We start from the raw sequence: 18,538 nt of genomic DNA, 5'->3' as shown, positions 1-18,538 counted from the left end.
TTGGGGTCCAGAAAAGTTAGGGCAACACAACAGGCATGTGCCCCTGGGCCCATCTAACCCCAAGGACTGAGTTTGCCTAACTCGCCTATACGAACCATTGCCCTTGGAAAAATACAGTTGCAGTGAGCTCCAAGGGCAGGTGTGAAGGTCAAAGAGATCATCTGTGGACAACCCAGGGGAGGGAGTCAGGGCTCATGAACACATTTTTTGCTCTGTGGTAGGTGATGTTGGGTTTTCAGTTGACTCTTATCCTAGATCCATATGAACCTCGAGTTTGTGGAACCTTCATCGTTCTGCTGATACTGCTTCCAGCTACATGCAGAACAGAAACCCCTGCTTTAGCATCGCCCGATGCATGGTGGTCTCGAGATGGCTTTGGCAGCAGCGAGGGGAATGACTTCTTGGTTGGGTGGTTTTTTAGTTAGTGCACTTGGGTACGCTCAGTGTCACACCATGCCTCCGAATTTGGGGCCCACACAGCAGCCCGAGTAAACTCTCTAATACACAACTGGCCAAGCCACTTCCCTGCCTTCAGTGGTTCCCGTGGCTGTTCACTGTCCTTGGGACAAACAGGAAGACTTGCTGCCTGCCAATTCTCCTGTGACTGGACCTCCACACCACACCCCACGTGGACCCTGACCCTCAGTCAGGCCAGACCACTCGTCGTTACACCCATCTCACTCGAGGCCGTGTATCTTCTCTGACTACAAGACCCTCCTGCCTCCGCACTGCATGACTGAACAGCGTGGAGCTTCTCCAGGATACAGTCTCTGACTCCGCCAGGTCAGGTGGGATGCTGCTCTGCTGCCCCACATCACTCTGTGTTTCCACTTGATATGGCGTCAATCATCCCGCACTGTGTCTCTTTATGTCTCAGTTTCCCTCCTCCACCCCCAGTATTCCGGAAGCTTCTAGAGTGGACTTCCAGCGCCAACACGGTATCTACCACACAACTTGGGTTGGGAAGATGACAAATGAAAGGATGAATGAGTGGCTGCAGGGGTTTGGGTCCTGAACACGTGCAGAGCGCAACAGTGCCAGCTTGGAAGGGTTGGAAAAGCATCGGGAAGGCGATGTCAGACCTTAGGCAAGCATACAATCGTGGCGAGGATGGGTAATGAACAAGGGAAGCTTGTATTTCACAGAAGATGGACGGAAGAAGAGGAATACGATCTCATAAGCAGCACTAAATGTGAAGTGATGGGAATAGATAGATAGTGTTATCTTTCCAGAGGCACAAGTGTTACAGTAGTTGGAGGTGGCAGTGAGGGCCAGCATGGAAAATATAGATATTTTCAAACCAGATGGTAGCAAAAATGGAAGGCATCTGAGTGAAGACAGTGAGAGGACAAACAAACATGGTAGTACAGATGGGAATCCTTCAGAGGTGTGCACTAAAGCTCAGAATACTTCATTAAGTCAGAGCTCTCATATAACGTAGAGGCAAGGTATCTTAGAAACTGGGACTTTTGGATCTGTGGGCAGATGACAAATGCTTTTGTCATCTACGATGATTTCTAAAAGTGTAGAAAAACTGCAAAGGAACATCTACTCTCCAAAGTGGATTTCACCAACGAGGAAGGGTCATCCAAGATGAGAGAATGAATAAAGCTTCCAGTAAACGAGAATGAGCATCCCTGGAGTAAACTAGGGTTAGTCCAGGTGAAGATTTTAGGAAAGCAGTTTTCAAAAATATGACAGCTCTATTGTCTGAGACACGGTGAAAATGTGGCTCCAGAGGGAAATAAAATTTCGATTCCATAAATGATCTCAATGAAGAAAACAGTCTATATACAAACTCTAGGGTCTCCAGGCCTGCCATCTCCCAACCCCTTGCCCACCGGCAGAAGGTGGTTTTGTGCAGACAGAAGTCCCCTCTCCTTGCCCCTGGCACTGGGCAAAGTGGTTGCTGCCCTGTTGGCTCGATTTCTCCCACCCCTGACCAAGGATCACTGGACAGTCTGGAAAACTACCTTCTGTCCTGGCAGGCAGCACCAGCAGGCAGCAAGGAAGAACACCAGTAGTATCAGTTAACAAATCAGACCAGGATAGAATAGTCAGCCCTCTGAAAACTAAGTTGTTATTGGAACCACAGCCCACAAAAGTGGGCCAGAATTTATGTGATAAACCTAAACAGTATGATTTAAAATAGAAAATCTGAACAGGATCTAGAGTGTCCTAACAGACCATACACAATGTCCACATACACAATGTCCACAATACAACACACACTACCAAGGACAGAGAAAATTACAACTTGAGTGATGAAATACCATGAATAGGGCACCTGGGTGGCTCAGTCAATTAAGCGTCTGGCTCTTAATTTTGGTTCAGGTCATGATTTCAGTGTCCTGGGATTCAACCCTGCATCAGGCTCTGTGCTCAGCAGGGAGTCTGCTTGAGGATTCTCTCTCCCTCTCCCTCTGCCCCTCCCTGCATTCCCTGTCTCTCTCAAATAAATACATAAACCTTAAAAAAAAAAAAAAAGAGAGAGCAAAAAAAAAAAAAAAGATAACAAGTGTCAGTATGGAGATGACACATACATCAGAATTATTCAATAAGGATTTTAAAGCAGGCATAATAAAAATGCTTGAATGAGCAATTACAAATACTCTTGAAACAAAAAAATTTTTTTAATCTACCAAGAAATAGAGAATATAAAGAAGAATCAAAGGGAAGTCATAGGACTTAAAAGTTCCAATTAAAAAAAAAACTCACTAAACGGGCTCAATAGTGCAATAAAAGTGATAAGGGAGAGAATCAATGAAATAAAGGATAGAACAATAGAAATGACCCTGTCTGAAAAACAGAGAAAATCGACTAAAAAAAAAAAAAAAAAAAAAAAAAAAGAACAGAGACTCAGAATCTATGTATCAATAACAAAACACATAATATTCATATCCTTAAAGTCCCAGAAAGATGTGAAGCTGAAAAAAAAATATTTAAAGAAAGAATGGTGGCTGAAAACGTCTCAAATTTGGTGAAAGTCACCAACCTGCAAATTTAAGAACTTGAGCAAACCCCAAACATGATAAATTCAAGCAATCAATAACAAGACACATATGAGTTAAAAATCTGAAAAAAAAAACCCTACATACCAAGAAAATTAAAAATCAAAAGAAAAAGAAAAGATCTTGAAAGCAGCCAAGAGAAAAATAACCCATTACCTATAGAGATACTACTTTGAATTGCAGCAGATTTCTCATCTGAAATTGGAAGTGACATGACATTTTTCATGTGCTCAAAGAAATGAATTATCAACTGTATCTAGTGAAAATATCCCTTAAGAATGAATGGGAAGTAAAGAGATTCTCAGATGAAGGAAAACTAAGCAAAAGTTTTTGCTAGTAGGTCTACCTTGAAAGAATGGCTGAAAAGGGGCACCCGGCTGGCTCAGCCAAACATATGAAACTCTTGATCTCAGGGTCATGAGTTCAAGGCTCAGTCAGTTAAGCATCTGCTTTCTGCTCAGGTCATGTTCCCAGGGTCCTGGGATTGAGTGCTGCATCAGGCTCCCTGCCTTTCCCTCTCCCTCTGCCTGCAGCATCTCTTGTTTGTGCTCCCCCCCATCAAATAAATAAATAAAACCTTTAAAAAAATAAAATCCCCCCCCCCCCCCAAAAAAAAAGGATAGCTAAAGGAAGTTCTTCAAACAGAAGGGAAAAGATAATAGCAGAAGGCATGGCACTTCCAAAGGGAAAGAAGAACAAGAATGAAGGATGGGTAAATATGGAGATATGTTTAGACCATCCTTCTCATATTTTTTTTAAATCACATTTTTAAAAATATTTTATTTATTTGAGTGTGTGTGTGTGTGAGAGAGAGAGAGAGAGAGAGAGAGAAACATCAGGGGAAGGGGCAGAAGGAGAAGACTCCTCATGAACAGGGAGCCCTACAGGGAGCTCCATCCCAGGATGCTGGGATCATGACCTGAGCCAAAGGCAGACACGTTTAACTGACTGAGCCACCTTGGTGACCCTACAATCACATCTGATGGTTGAAACAAAAATAATTAAGTGATGCCTATTGCATGTAGAAGAAATGTTTAAGACAATTACATTTCAAAAATGGAAAGGCTCAAAAGACAAAAGTGGAAATTAGTTTTCAAGACTTGACTCAAAGTGATAGAATGTTGATGTTGATAGACTGTAATAAATTATACATGTGTATTGTAATGCTCAGGAAAAAAGTAAGAAAACTGTTTCAAATGAAGAACTAAACAAACAAACAAACAAACAAACAAAAAACTATAAATAAATCAAAATCGAATTCTAAAACAAGCTCAAGTAACCCATAGGAAAGTAAGAAAAGAAAAGCTGCTAATGGGAAACAGAGGGACAAAGAGAAAAGGCATAATAATGTGGCAGATTTAAGCCCTAACACATCAATAATTACTTTAATGTAAATGGTTTAAATACACCAATTGGAAGGCAGAGAGTGTGGCAAAAGTAGATTAAAAAGCATGACTCCACTCTCTGCTATATCCAAGAAATCAGCAACAGAGTTTCTATTTATATGCAGCAAAAACTGATGTAACTGAAAGGTGAAATCAATATATCAACAATTATATTGGGACCTTTAACACCCCACTCTCAGAAATCAGCAAAGCTATAGAAGAAATGAACAACACCATAAACAAAAAGGATCTAATGAATAATTATAGACTACTCTATGCAACAACAGTGGAATACATATTCTTTCCATGCACTTAGGATAGTCACCAAGACAGACCATATCATCGGTCATGAAACAAACCCCAACAAAATGGAAATGAATTGAAGTTGCATAGAGTATGTTTCTAGACAATGGGATCAAAATAGAAAACAATAACAGACAGACAGCAGGAAAACCTCTAAACACTTGGAATTTTTTTTCAAAAATTAAATAATACATGGGCTATAAAGTATTAAAGATTTTTTTTAAAAAATAGGACTGATTGTAAATAAGAATAGACCATACCAATTACTGGATTCAGCCAAAGTAGTATTGGGAGGAAAATTTATAGCAGCCCTAGAGGCTCACATTACAAATCAGAAATGATCTCAAGCTGATAAACTAGGTTCCTAGCTCAAGGAACTGCAAGAGAAGAGCAAAATAAACCCTTAGCAACAAGAAAAAAATAAATAAAATTAAAAAAAATAGAGGTCAGAGCAGAAGTCAATGAGATTTAAAATAGGAAAACAAAAGAGAAGCTCAGTAGAGGAAAATGCTGATTCTTTGAATAAAATTGATAAAGTTCTGGCAAGACTGATGAAGAGAAAAAGAGAAAAAGACACAGATCACCAATATCAGGAACAAAACGGGTACTATTTCCACAGATCCTGCAGCCCTTTCAAGAAAATAAGATCCTATTACTCACTTCATGCTCACAACTTAGATGAAATGAACCAACTTCTCCAAAATTGCAAACAAACTACCAAGACTCAACCAATATTAAACAATATGAATACCTACATCTATTAAATAAACTGAATGTGTACTTAAAACCTCCTGAAAAAGAAATATCCAGGCCCAGAAATTTTAATGGAGTCTTTTATCAAGCCTTTAGGAGAAGTAACGCTGTTTTACCCACTCTCTTATGGATTATGGAAGAGTAGAGAACACTTTGTAACTCATTTTAGGAGGTCAGGATTACCTTGAAATGAAATCCAAAGACAGTGCAAAAGAAAAAACCTGAAGATCAGTGTCTTTCATGGAATTTGACACAAAAATTCTTAACAAAATATTGGTAAACCTTATCAAGCAATGTATAAAAAGAATCTATATACCATTACTAAGTGGAATTTCTAGGTATACAAGCCGGTTCAATACCCAGAAATTTATCAATATGATCAACCATATCAATGAGCTAAAGGAAGAAAAAAATCACATAACCATACAACTGATGCAGAAAAAACACTTGACAAAATCAAATTCATAATAAAGCTCTCATAATTAGAATTCATAATTCTAACTCTCATAAAAAATAATAAATTCATAATAAAAACTCTCAGCACACTAGAAATAAAAGAGAATTTCCTTAACTTAAAAAAAAAAAGTAGCATCGGGGGTGTCTGGGTGGCTCAGTCGGTTGAGTGCCTGACTCTCTTAATTTTGGCTAGGGTCATGGGATCAAGCCCCATGTTGGGCACCATGCTCAGTGTGGAGTCTTCTTGTCCCTCTTCCTTTGCTCCTCTTCCTACTTGCTCACTCTCTTACACTTGAACAAATAAATGAATAAAATTTTTTTTAAAAGGAGCATCTAAGAAATATCTAAAGCTAACATTATCCATAATGGTGACACAGAATCATTTCATCTGAAGATTGGGAACGAGGCAAGGATGTCTCTTCTCACTCTCTCATTCAGCCCCATTTTATATACTACTGGCAAATAAGTGGAAATCACCATTAAAACATAATGGCATTCACAGTCACTCCAAAGGAAATGAAATATTTCAGTATAAAGGTAAAAAATGTATATAAGATCTGTATGCTGAACGTTATAAAATACTAATTAAAATACTGATTAAAAACTGTCAGTTCGGGGCACCTGGGTGGCTCAGTGGGTTAAGGCCTCTGCCTTTGGCTCAGGTCGTGATCCCAGGGTCCTGGGATCGAGCCCCGCATCAGGCTCTCTGCTCAGCGGGGAGCCTGCTTCCCTTCCTCTCTCTCTGCCTACCTGTGATCTCAGTCTGTCAAATAAATAAATAAAATATTAAAAAAAAAAAAACAACAAAAACTGATCTGGAGGTATAACACTGCTCCGCCAAAATCCCAGCAAGGTTTTCTGTAGGTATTGATAAGCTCATGCTAAAATTTACCTGGAAAGGGACAAGCCACAGAATGGCTAAAATCATCCTGAAAAAGATGAATAAAATGTGAGGAATAAAGACTTGTTGAAGCTCACAATAGAGCCACCGTGATCAAGACAGTGTGGGATGGGAGGAGGGAAAGACATACAGAGTTATGCAACAGAATAAAGGGCACAGAAATAGTCCTTACACAGCTATAACCAACTGGGGTTTTTTTTGACAAGTTACAGAAGTAATTTAATGGAGGAAACATAGCGTTTTCAGCAAATGGTGTTGGAGCAACTGGACACCCACAGGCAAAAAAATAAATAAATAAACAAACAAATCTTAACCTGAGTGAAATTCAGGTCAAGATTTGTTTGTTTATTTATATATGTAAATATAAATATATATATACATATTACAAATATATATACATATCATATACCTATTATATACACATATACAATATAATATATACATTACATGTATTACATTCATATAATACATACTACAAACATATACATTGTATATACAAATATATACATATATATTACACGTATACATTACCTATATATTACATATGTATATTACATATATATACATTACATATATTATATATATATACAAGTATATGTATATAATACATATATTATAGGAACCACGGACTTAATTATAAAGTGAGAAATTATAAAAAATTTTAGAACTAAACATAAGAGAAAAATTGGGAGGCCTAGGGCCAGGTGAAGAGTTCTTAGATGTGACACCAAAAACACAATCCATAAAAGGGAAAATTGCTAGGTAGGGCCTCCACAGGGTTAAATGCTTTTGCCTTTGAAAAAGACTCTGTTAAGAGGATGAAAAGACCCGTTACAGACTGGGAGAGAATATTTGCAAGTCACCCATCCAGCAGAGGACTTGTATTTTGAATAAAGTGCTCTCAAAACAAAACAGGAAAACAAATGATCCCATTAAACGTTGGCAAAAGACACAAAGAGGCATTTCATATACAAATGGGAAAAAAGCATGTAAGAAGATAGGCAACATTGTTAGCCCTTAGGAAAATGCAAATCAAAATTACAATAAGATCTCACAATCGTACACATAGCAGAATGGCTAAAATAAAAATAGTAATGATACCAACTGCTCCCAGGAAGTCAGAGAAACTGAATCTATGGTATATCGCTGGTAGGAACGTAAATGACACAGCCATACTGGAAAAAATAGATCGGGGCTTCTTCTAAAACCAAACATATACTTAGAATCCCGCAATTGCCCTTTGGGGCATTTATCCTAGAGAAATGAAACCTTAGGCTCATACAAAAAAAACTTTTACATCAACAATCACAGCGGCTTTATTTGTAATGGCCCCAAACAGGCAACTACCCAAACGTCTTTCTGTGGGTGCCTGGTTAAACAAACTGTGAAACATTCATATCGTGGGATAATACTCGCGAAAAACACTCATTAATAAAAATAAGTACTGATACATACAACAACTTGGGTGGATCTCAAGGGAATCGTGCTATGTGAAAACCAGCCAATCTTTACAAAGTTACATACTTTTTCCATTTAGATAACATTCTTTACACAACAAAATTATAGAAATGGGGAACTGATTGGCGATTGTCAGGGGACAGTGATTGCTGGTGGAGGAGTGAGGGGACGTGTGTGGCTAGAAAGGCAGTATGAGAGACTGGCGCGGTGAAGGAACAGTTTGGTATTCTGATATTGGGGATGGTGACATAAATATATGCATATGGTAAAATTGTAGACAACTGTATTCCGACACACAAACGAGTGCCTATAAAACGAATGAAATGGAAATAAGCTCCATAAAGTGTAGCAATATCCATTTCCTGGTTGTGATAGCGAACTGTAGCTACGCAAGATGTTCTCACTGGGAGGAGAACCTCACTGGGGGTCACAGAGACTTCCCTACTTTTTTTTTTTTTTTGCAAGTTTCTGGAAATCTATAATTATTTCGTAACAAAAGGATAGGGGAAAAATAATGCTAGGGTAAAGCAGGACATCTAAAAGGTGCCGAGAAATAGTGACATGACAAAAAACAAAGTCAGAACAAGGACCTGAGGTGACACTGAGCACGTCAACAAGGGTGACCATGAATTGATTCCAGGGTCAAGGTCTATTGGGACAATGTTTAAAATTATCTTTTTAGCAGGAAGAAGAGACAGTTAGACCCAGAGCTGGGAACCAGGGCTTAATGTTAACTTCAAACAAGCAACAACTTCTCTATCTGTCTTTTGGGGGGTTCTCTCTGTCAAGATGCATGTTCTTCAGATCGAAATTGGTGGGAAGACATATCAAGAAGCGAGATGTGAAGCCTGAAATAGTTGTGGGCTCAGGGGGAGAGGTCCAGACAGATGAAGGGTATTGTCATTGGGGACAAATGGAGACCCTCTCACTCAAGCCCAAATGTCCCACTGGAGGGGTAAGATGTTGCAGATACTGGTCCATGAGGAAAGAGTTGGAGTTTAGTTGGACCTTCAGGGCAGCGAAAGGAGCAGTATGTCGAACCTCTTCAGAAAATGAAAGCAATCTTCAGCAGAAATAAGAGAAAGGAGGGAGGGTGGGAGAAAGAAAGGAAGATGCTTAAGGCCATTTAGTGCTGAAGCAAGTAGTTTTACTTATTTCAGTTATGCCCTGAGTGGGTCACTATGTTACAGAGCCTCACAGTGAGTACTGTCCATAATGGAATTCATCTAGAAAGTTCCATATGTTCCAAGATCTTTGTTTAAGAAGACTGGAAGTTGTGAATGTATTTAGCAAAATGTTCCTTCCAGGGTACCTGGGTGGTTCAGTCAGTTAGGTGTCTGCCTTTGGCTCATGTCGTGATCTCAGGGTCCTGGGATTAAGCCCCATGTCAGGCTCCCTGCTCAGCCTGGAGTCTGCTTCTCCCTCTCCCTCTGCCCTTCCCCCACCCCCAGCTCATGCTATCTCCTTCTCTCTCTCGAATAAATAAATCAAATCTTAGAAAGAAAGAAAGAAAGAAAGAAAGAAAGGAAGGAAGGAAGGAAGGAAGGAAGGAAGAAAGAAAGAAAGAAAGAAAGAAAGAAAGAAAGAAAGAAAGAAAGAAGAATATTCTTTCTAACCAAGCTGTTTTGTTTTTTGGTTAGTGTTTTAGTTAATGATATCCATAACCCATGTCAGAAATCTGGAATTCCCCCTTAAGGCTTGCCTCCCCCTCACTTGCCTTATCCCACCATTATAGTCCTATTGGCTTGACTTCTAATATCTTTCTAGAACATTCTCTCTTTTCCATCCTTATAACCACTGCCTCTTGCTGCCACATTTCTCTCTAACTCATTCAATATCTACGATAGTGAGTAATCTCAAATGCAAAGCAATACCTCTTAGCTCAACATCCAACTTCCAAAGCTCCCCATTGTCTTCAGGACAAAGTCTAAATTAATTGGTCCTAGTGACAGTCCCCACTGAATTTCCCCCACTCAATGTTGGTTAGCCCCACTGCATGGAACTATTTGTACTTCTCTAAAGATCCCCTAGGAATGTATAATAAACCCGTGATCTTCTATTACTGCCCCAGCCAGCATCTTATTTCACTAATTCCCTTTATCCTTTAAACTTTAGAAGAGGTCTCACTTCTGACCTCCAGGTCAGACCGGGTTGCATCTGTCCATAGATCTATCTGTCCCGTGCTTACATAGAGATAGTTTACAGGTGGCCTGATCCTGCCAATCTCCTGTCACCGCCAGCATGACTGAGGACTCCCCGTGTATTTTTGTGTGTTTCCTCGGTGCCAAGAGCAATGCCCAGCAGAAGCTGAATATGTTTGATCAACTGACTTTGCTTGCACATTTTCAGTAACTTAAAAAGTCACCTATCCAGAAGGCTGCATTCCCCAAAGTTCTGAACAGCTAACAATTATTACATATTTTTTAAAGATTTTGTTTATTTATTTATCAGAGAGAGAGAGAGAGCACAAGCAGGGGGAGCGGCAGGCAGAGGGAGAAGCAGGCTCCTTTGAGCAGGGAACCCGACATGGGACTCAATCCCAAGACCCTGGGATCAAGACCCGAGCTGAAGGCAGACACTCAACTGACTGAGCCACCCTGGCGCCCCTGAATAGCCAACAATTATTGAAGTCACACATTCTCTATTACTACACCATAAATCCCTAAGGGCAGAATACTCAACCTTGTATCTTTGTACCCCCTTAAATTCCAGCCAGTGACCCACTCAAATACTGGGTTAGAGGGACTGTTCAGGCTGAGGGAGAGAACTGCAATTGATCTGAACATATGATTTCCAGAAAAGACTGGAAGTGGGAATGACTCATCAACTTGGAAGGCAATTCCTAGAGGATATTCTGGCATGGGAAATCAGAGATGCCCCATGGAAAATACTCCCCGGTGACTTTAAGTTCTAGAAGATTTAAAAAATGCATCACCTATAGAAGGATGAGGGAGAAAAATAAAGATGACAGAGTTGCCTGAATTTTTAAAACCTGAATTGAATCTAAGACTAATTATGAAGCTACGAACATATCCTAGCCAGCACGAAATGAAGAAAGCACTCCCTGATCAACACAGCAGATAAAACAGAAGTCACCTTAAAGAATTTTAAAGGAATTACGTTAAATAAGTATGTGGCACTTGGCTTTCGTTTTGTGGAACTTTTTCATCCCTCTTGGGCTGCTTTGCCATTTTGTCGTACAACCTGTGTGTCAAAATAAGACACTAACAAAAGGGAAGGGCATGTGATAAGTATTAGGGCTAATCGAAGGGCACATATTTTTAAAAAAGATTTATTTATTTATTTGACAGACAGAGATCACAAGTAGACAGAGAGGCAGGCAGAGAGAGGGTGGGGGAAGCAGGCTCCCTGCTGAGCTGAGAGCCTGATGCAGGGCTTGATCCCAGGACCCTGAGATCATGACCAGAGTCGAAGGCAGAGGCTTAACCCAGTGAGCCACCCAGGTGGCCCAAAGGGCACATAATGTAATACAATTTATTGTGAAGCTAAAAAAAAAAACCCAACTATATGCTAAAGATATAGTGTCTCTTCCTAACATTACATGAATTCCATATTGAAGCATTCCAGAAATGTATTAGTGAGAGTCTATGGTACAAACCAAGGCTTCCTATTACCTTGTCTATTCTTATGTTGCCAATAAAAAAAAGTACATCACCAGGCAATGTCATTACTGGGAAGCAGTACTTTACCATTGATTTCAAAGACCTCCATTGCAGGGAACATGGTTTGGTTGATGGCTGTTCTTTCTCTAGTGCTCGCCAGGAACTCTTCCTCCTTGAGAATTTCCTTATTTTCCATCGTGAAGCTTTATAGATGGCCCAAAGTTCTGGAGCCAACAGAAATGCTGTCCTCAAGAGGAACCACTTGGAAAAAGATTGTTCTCATTTAACTACTGCAGCTCACTGGAGACCACACAGCACTTCCCTTTGGCTCGGACTTCTGAATTTGCAAAATGTTTCCTGACACAATCAGAATTGGGCATGTTGCAAAAACAGGCTATTCACGTGTGCAACTCCTGTTTGTCGCAGCTGCTTGTTAAGGGCAGTGACTTATGCTTTGGGGCATAAGTCAATAGTCCTTGGAAACACCCCTCACTCCCAGGCCCCTGAGAAGAGGGAGTTGGGTGACCCCAGGGGATATGTTTCTCTCCCTCCCCTCTGCCCATCCAAGGGCCGCCATCATGCCAGACCTAGGGCAGTGTCCCAGGACCTCTGCAGTTCACACTGAAATCTCCCTCCTCTGACCTACTTCGGCCTTAGAATTAATCTTTTCTCCTCAAAGTGTGGACCTTAGACAGCAGCATTCGTATCACCTGGGATCCTGTTAGAAATGCAGAGTCTCGGGTCCCATCCCAGTGAATCCAGATCTATAGCTGAAGTAGCTTTCCAGGTGAAGAATGTAGGAGATGGAGAAACACTGCTCTAGACCACACATTGTAGCATCTGCTTACACTTCCGTGTGTATCTTCCCATGTTCCATCTATTGGGGGTGGCACATGTGTGCTCTCTCTGGCCCCAGTGAGACCTGAGCTCCTTGAGGGGACAAACCCCCACCCTAGCTCCTTTTTGTCAGGCGTTCCCTGCCAGAAGGGACGCATAGCGTGGTAGTGGACATGCAGACCCTACAAGCTCAGAGGCTTGGGTTCAAATTCTACCTGCTCCCCACAGCTGCTGTACCACCGTAGAATCATCACGTGAGCTCTGGGGGCCTCGATTTCCTCGTTTGTCAAATAAGGGAGACCGGGGTTATTATCTGTTGTGTCGGCCGAATGAATTAAATCATGTCCTGTGGTGGTTAAGATGGCGCCTGGCGGGCTGAGGGCACTGAGGTCCTGTGGTTGCTAGAGATGCCATGAGCCTCCTGGTTTCCGGGGAGATGAAGGCAACGGCTTTTGCCTTAAAGGAGCTCACAGTGTGGTATGTAGGCTGGATGTGGATACAGCTGAATTCTAGAAACTCACTGTCATGTGAGAGGCTGGAAGTGACCTGGAGGCAGTGGAGCCAGGGGTGGGAATACCCCGAGAAATCTGCTGGTCAGTTCTGAGTTCAAGGGAGGACTGAGGGTGAGGGGGTGGATTTGCCTGGAGAGAAACATGGGGCTGTGGGACCTTCGAGGCAGGAAAGGTAGGCAAGGGCAGCCTTCCAGGCAGGGTTTTGGGGTGCAGGAGCCCCAAAATACTTTGGGGCTATTGGAACCTGAGAGGTGAGGAGGAGAGGTGGTCAGGGAAGAGGCTGGGTCCCACTCACTCACTTTGTTTGGCCTGTGGTGCGGCCGAAAACAGAAAGGGCAAGAAACTCAGGAAGAAGAGTGATTGGTGGTGCCCCCAAGGCAGAGGTCCCCGTGACACCCGCGGTTTCAACATTCAGGAAGTCCCTGCTGTGGGCTGAGGTCCTAGGAGCAGAAACCAGCACAGAAAAGGTTAAAGGAATTGGAGGTGAGGAAATGGAAACAGCTGGCCATTCTTGTCCGAAGTGTGGGCCATTGGAGGTAATAGAGGCTTCAGGGGGCTTCCCCTGTGGGAGGGGAATCTCCCCGCAGCGCCTCCTCTCCCTGCCTGGGCAGCTCGGCTCTGGCAACAAGCAGTCCTCATCCAGGACAATGGGGACGGGGCTCATTGGAAGTGCAGTGGGCTAGTGACGGAGGGCCGCTGGCCTTGGACGGAACTTTTAGTGGACATCAAATATGGTGGCTTTGGCTCTAGTTATCAGCCTAGACAGAACTGGGGCACAAATCCAACTCTTTCAGGAACTTGCTGGGTGACTGTGGTGTCTTACTTCACTTCTCTGGGCCTCAGAACAAAGTAATAGCTCCTAGAACCATTAGCCGGTATGGAGGATTTAGTAGGTAATCAAGCACTGTGATGGGCATTTATACACATTACTCACCACTCACAACAACCTATAATAGCCTCATATCTTGTGGTTAGAAAGTGATGCCGTCAGAATTTGAATCCAGGACACTCTGCCTCTACAGCCTGGTTTAAGACTAGTTTGATCCAAAGACTGTAATGCAGAGGTTCACACTGGAGGAGTTTTTTGAAAACACACCTACCATTTCTCCATCCCTGGCCTGAGATTCTGGTTTTCATAAAAACCCTAAGGCTAGTTAAAATGTGCAACCTGGCTAAGGACCTCTGCACAGAAAAATAAAGCAGTCACATGTAGCGCAGGGACCCATGGGAGCCCTCAGGACTCCCTTCTGGAATGATCCATGAGGTTGAAATATACACAATTACTGATATTTATCCATTCTTGACATGCAGTAAATGGTACTTCATAGGATGCGGGCTAATCCATCCAGCCTGCAGGGCTGGGACTAGATTAAGGCAATTAAGGCACTAGATTGGGGTGCAAAAGATTCAGTATCAAGGTAGATAGCATTTTAATGGAGTATTTTAAAAATCAAAGTTAATGCCAAAAGCTCATGATGAACAAAATTTTAAAAAGATGGGATCTAACAGTGCACTTGGAATGACCCATCACTTGCTCTCCCTCATATCGGCTCTGCTCTTTACTCTGTGTTTCAGCGTCTCCATTTGCAAAATGGAATACCAGTAGTTGACTTGGCCCATAAGGTGGGCATGAGGGTCAAACAAAATAAAACCATAAGCATGTTTATAAATGAAAGGGCTACCAGTAGAATGGCATCTTCCATCAAGCCAGCATGTAACGTGAAACCGCTGCATTGTCAATGTCACCCTTAAAAATCCCTTAAATCTCCCATAAAGTATAAGACACACAATTTGGGGGAATATCGTACAGTCTCTTCCTAAGTGTCTTCCACTCAGACACTGTTATCTCCGGGGAATAAGGATCTAGCAGTTTCTTCTCTTGAGCACCAGATGAAATGGTTGACTTGCCTTTGGGACCATGCTGTTCAATAAATGCAGGGTTTTGCTTTATTTTTCCAGCAAAGTGCATATCATTGGGTTGGAGAGTTTAAATGTGTGTTCAGAGTGGCTCTGATGTAGTTACATCAAGTTCCATTGTTCTCCAGAGTGACAACCAAGTGGCTCACAGTGCTCTTTTAGACAGGGGGATTGGGGCTGGAGTCCCAAGCAGAGGCTACCCCGAGCCTCATGGTCTCGGCAGAGCTGGGCTTTCTATGAATCAGTTGACCCCAAACTAGTTTAGACAATGGGCCACCGGGAAGATCAGGAATTCTTGAGCAGCCCCATTCTAGCTGAATGCTAGGGCAATCGTGGCAACACATGATTTAAAAATCACCAGCACAAACCCAAGTGTTCAAAACAATCAGAACCCACAGCAAGCAGGCAAGCCAATGGAGCTTAATAACAACAAATCTTCAACGAAGCAGGAAAAAATATCCAATGAAAAAAAGACAGTCTCTTTAATAAATGGTGCTGAGAAAATTGGACAGCTATGTATAGAAGAATGAAACTTGACCCATTCTCTTACACCATACACAAAGCTGAAGTCTAAATGGATGAAAGACCTCAACGTGAGGCAGGATTCTATAAAAATCCTAGAGGAGAACATAGGCAGTTACCTCTTCGACATCAGCCACAGCAACTTCTTTCAAAGGGAAGGGAAACAAAACCGAAAATAAACTTTTGGGACTTCAGGATAAAAAGCTTCTGCACAAAGGAAACAGTCAACAAAACTAAGAGGCAACCCATGGAATGGGAGAAGATATTTGCAAATGACATTACAGATAAAGGGGTGGTATCCAAGAACTATAAAGAACTTATCACACTCAACACCCAAAAACAAATAATCAAGTCAAAAAATGGGCAGAAGACATGAACAGACACTTCTCCAAAGAAGACGTACAGATGGCTAACAGACACATGAAAAAATATTCAACATTATTCGCCTTCAGGGAAATTCAAATCAAAACCACATGGAGATACCACCTTACACCAGTTAGAATGGCAAAAATTGACAAGGCAAGAAACAATAAATGTGGGAGAGGATGTGGGGAAAGGCGAACCCTCTTACAGTCTTGGTGGGAATGCAAGTTGGTGCAGCCACTTTGGAAAACAGTGTGGAGATTCCTTAAGAAATTAAAAGTAGAGCTACCCTGTGACCCTGCAATTGCACTACTGGGTATTTACCCCAAAGATACAGAGGTAGTGAAAGAAGGGCCACATGCACTCCACTGTTCATAGCAGCAATGTCCACAATAGCCAAACCGTGGAAGGAGCGGAGATGCCCTTCAACAGACGAATGGATAAAGAAGATATGATCCATATTTAACATGTAATATTACTCAGCCAACAGATAGGATGAATATCCATCATTTGCACTGACGTGGTCGGGACTGGAGGAGATTATGCTGAGTGAAATAAGTCAAGCAGAGAAAGTCAATTATCATATGGTTTCACTTACTTGTGGAACATAAGGAATAGCATGGAGGACATTAGGAAAAGGAAAGGAAAGGAAAAGTGAAGAGGGAAATCAGAGGGGGAGATGAACCACAAGAGACTTAAGGACTCTGAGAAACAAACTGAGGGTTTCAGAGGGGAGGGAAGTAGGGGATGGGTGAGCCCAGGATAAGGGGTCTTAAGGAGGGCACGTATTTCAATGAGCAAACGAGCAATGACTCATGGAACACTACATTAAAAAAATTAACAAAATAAAAAATAAAATAATATTTAAAAAAAATTTTAAAAAAGTACTTGTTGATTAATGTTAAAAATAAGAAAGCCCTGGGGCGCCTGGATGGCTCAGTGGGTTGAGCCTCTGCCTTCGGCTCAGGTCATGATCTCTGGGTCCTGGGATTGAGCCCCGCATCGCATCGGTGTTCTTCTCAGCAGGGAGCCTGCTTCCCCCTCTCTCTACCTGACTCTCTGCCTACTTGTGATCTCTCTCTCTCTGTCAAATAAATAAGTAAAATCTTAAAAAAAAAAAAAAAAAGAAGAAGAAAGCCTTACCAACACCAATGACTATCAATGGGTAAATAGATAAATAAATGGCAGTACAACCATTCAGTAGGGTACTAATCAGCCATAGGAAAAACACAGGCAAATTTCCTAGGGCACCTCAACGTCCTTTATCAATACTACCTCTTTCCTATTGTCATTCAGTCCACTGCAGTCATAAGCGGGAACCTGCAGTAACTCCAGGGTGGGGGGCAAGCAAACAGAGCTAAGCCAATGGTGTGGTCCCTTACTGGTATTTTGTGAGCTCCCGATAGCTTTCCAGTGATTTCCTTCTCGGCTTAAATCCATTAGATTTTTACCTTGGTTGCTTGCCATGGGTATTGCAGACCAGCACAGAGAATAAAAGTCGGCATCGCCAATGCAGACCTTCAGGAGGCGCAAGTGCGAAGATTTTTGGAGAGTAATCAAGTCCGAGGACCTTATTGCTGGGCAAATAAGAACCTCTGTGATTGTGCCAGAGTCTCCCCTCGAAGCTCTTACTGCCCTCTCCACCACCCACCCATCTTTCTCTGGTCATCTTGAATTACTAGTTTACCAAGGCTGTGCTTTCAGTTTAAAGGGACGTTCCCACTCCCAAATCCCTTCTGCTGAATGATGACCAGTCATCCTAAGGACACCTTTTCTAGGAATCCTACTGCCCAGTAGAACTGACCCCTCTCTCTCCCAATCCACTTTTTCAATGTATATTCTGCACAGAGATTCCTCAAGAGACCCATAGCTCTGCTGCTGGTTGTTTCCACTGGTCTCCTTCTTCCCGCGAGTTCCCCAAGAGCAGGAACCACACATCACACTGCTTGAACCTCAGTTCAAGCAGGAATAAAGAAGTGAAAGGATGATCAAGAAGTATCCAGATGCTGAAGGGCAACCCCCACGCAGCCTTTGTGGGAGAAGGGCAGAAAAGAGCAGGCCAGAGCCCCTTTTCTTTTCTCATGGACTCTGTTAGATCAGATTTCAAAGAACAGTGATCGAGAAAGGCAGGGAACTGAGGTTATCTTGGCTTATCTGGCAAAGACTGTAAGAAATTTTATGGCCAATCCCACATGAGATTTACTCTTCAGGGTCCTTAATCTCAGCCCCTAGATATTAACTACTGACCCAGGGTATTTACCTTCCCCAGCATGGGATGCCTTAACGAGGATCCTACACTATCAATGGGCTAAATTTCTGCAGAAAGGAGGGTTGGGGGGAGTGGAGGGCTTTGGCTGAGACCATCCCTCCCCTCTGCCCTGTCCTTGCGGGGAAACGAAGTGGACACATAAGGGCATTTTAAGCCAAACTCTGCCCCTCCCTTCTTTTAACCATTTTTCAGTGGGAAGATTTGCAGTAAGCAACATAATGCTAACTC

The 18,538-nt window shown here is 42.1% G+C and overlaps 1 protein-coding gene across 1 annotated transcript in view; it reads right to left on the bottom strand.

Moving 5' to 3' along the window:
* MARCO (macrophage receptor with collagenous structure) overlaps window positions 1-12,216 on the bottom strand; it is a 37,468-nt gene extending 25,252 nt beyond the window's left edge. The window contains exon 1 of the mRNA XM_032840911.1: window positions 11,978-12,216. Within this exon, the coding sequence (XP_032696802.1) occupies window positions 11,978-12,086 (109 nt within the window). The 5' untranslated portion in view covers window positions 12,087-12,216. The remainder of the gene's footprint in view (window positions 1-11,977) is intronic.
* Between the last annotated feature and the right edge of the window lie 6,322 nt (window positions 12,217-18,538).

Source organism: Lontra canadensis, unplaced genomic scaffold (assembly GCF_010015895.1).
Source record: "Lontra canadensis isolate GAN:19392208 unplaced genomic scaffold, GSC_riverotter_1.0 scaffold117, whole genome shotgun sequence".
Taxonomy (NCBI): Eukaryota; Metazoa; Chordata; class Mammalia; order Carnivora; family Mustelidae; genus Lontra; species Lontra canadensis.
Note: the sequence above shows the minus strand (reverse complement) of the source record. Positions and strands in the feature narration are given on the sequence as shown.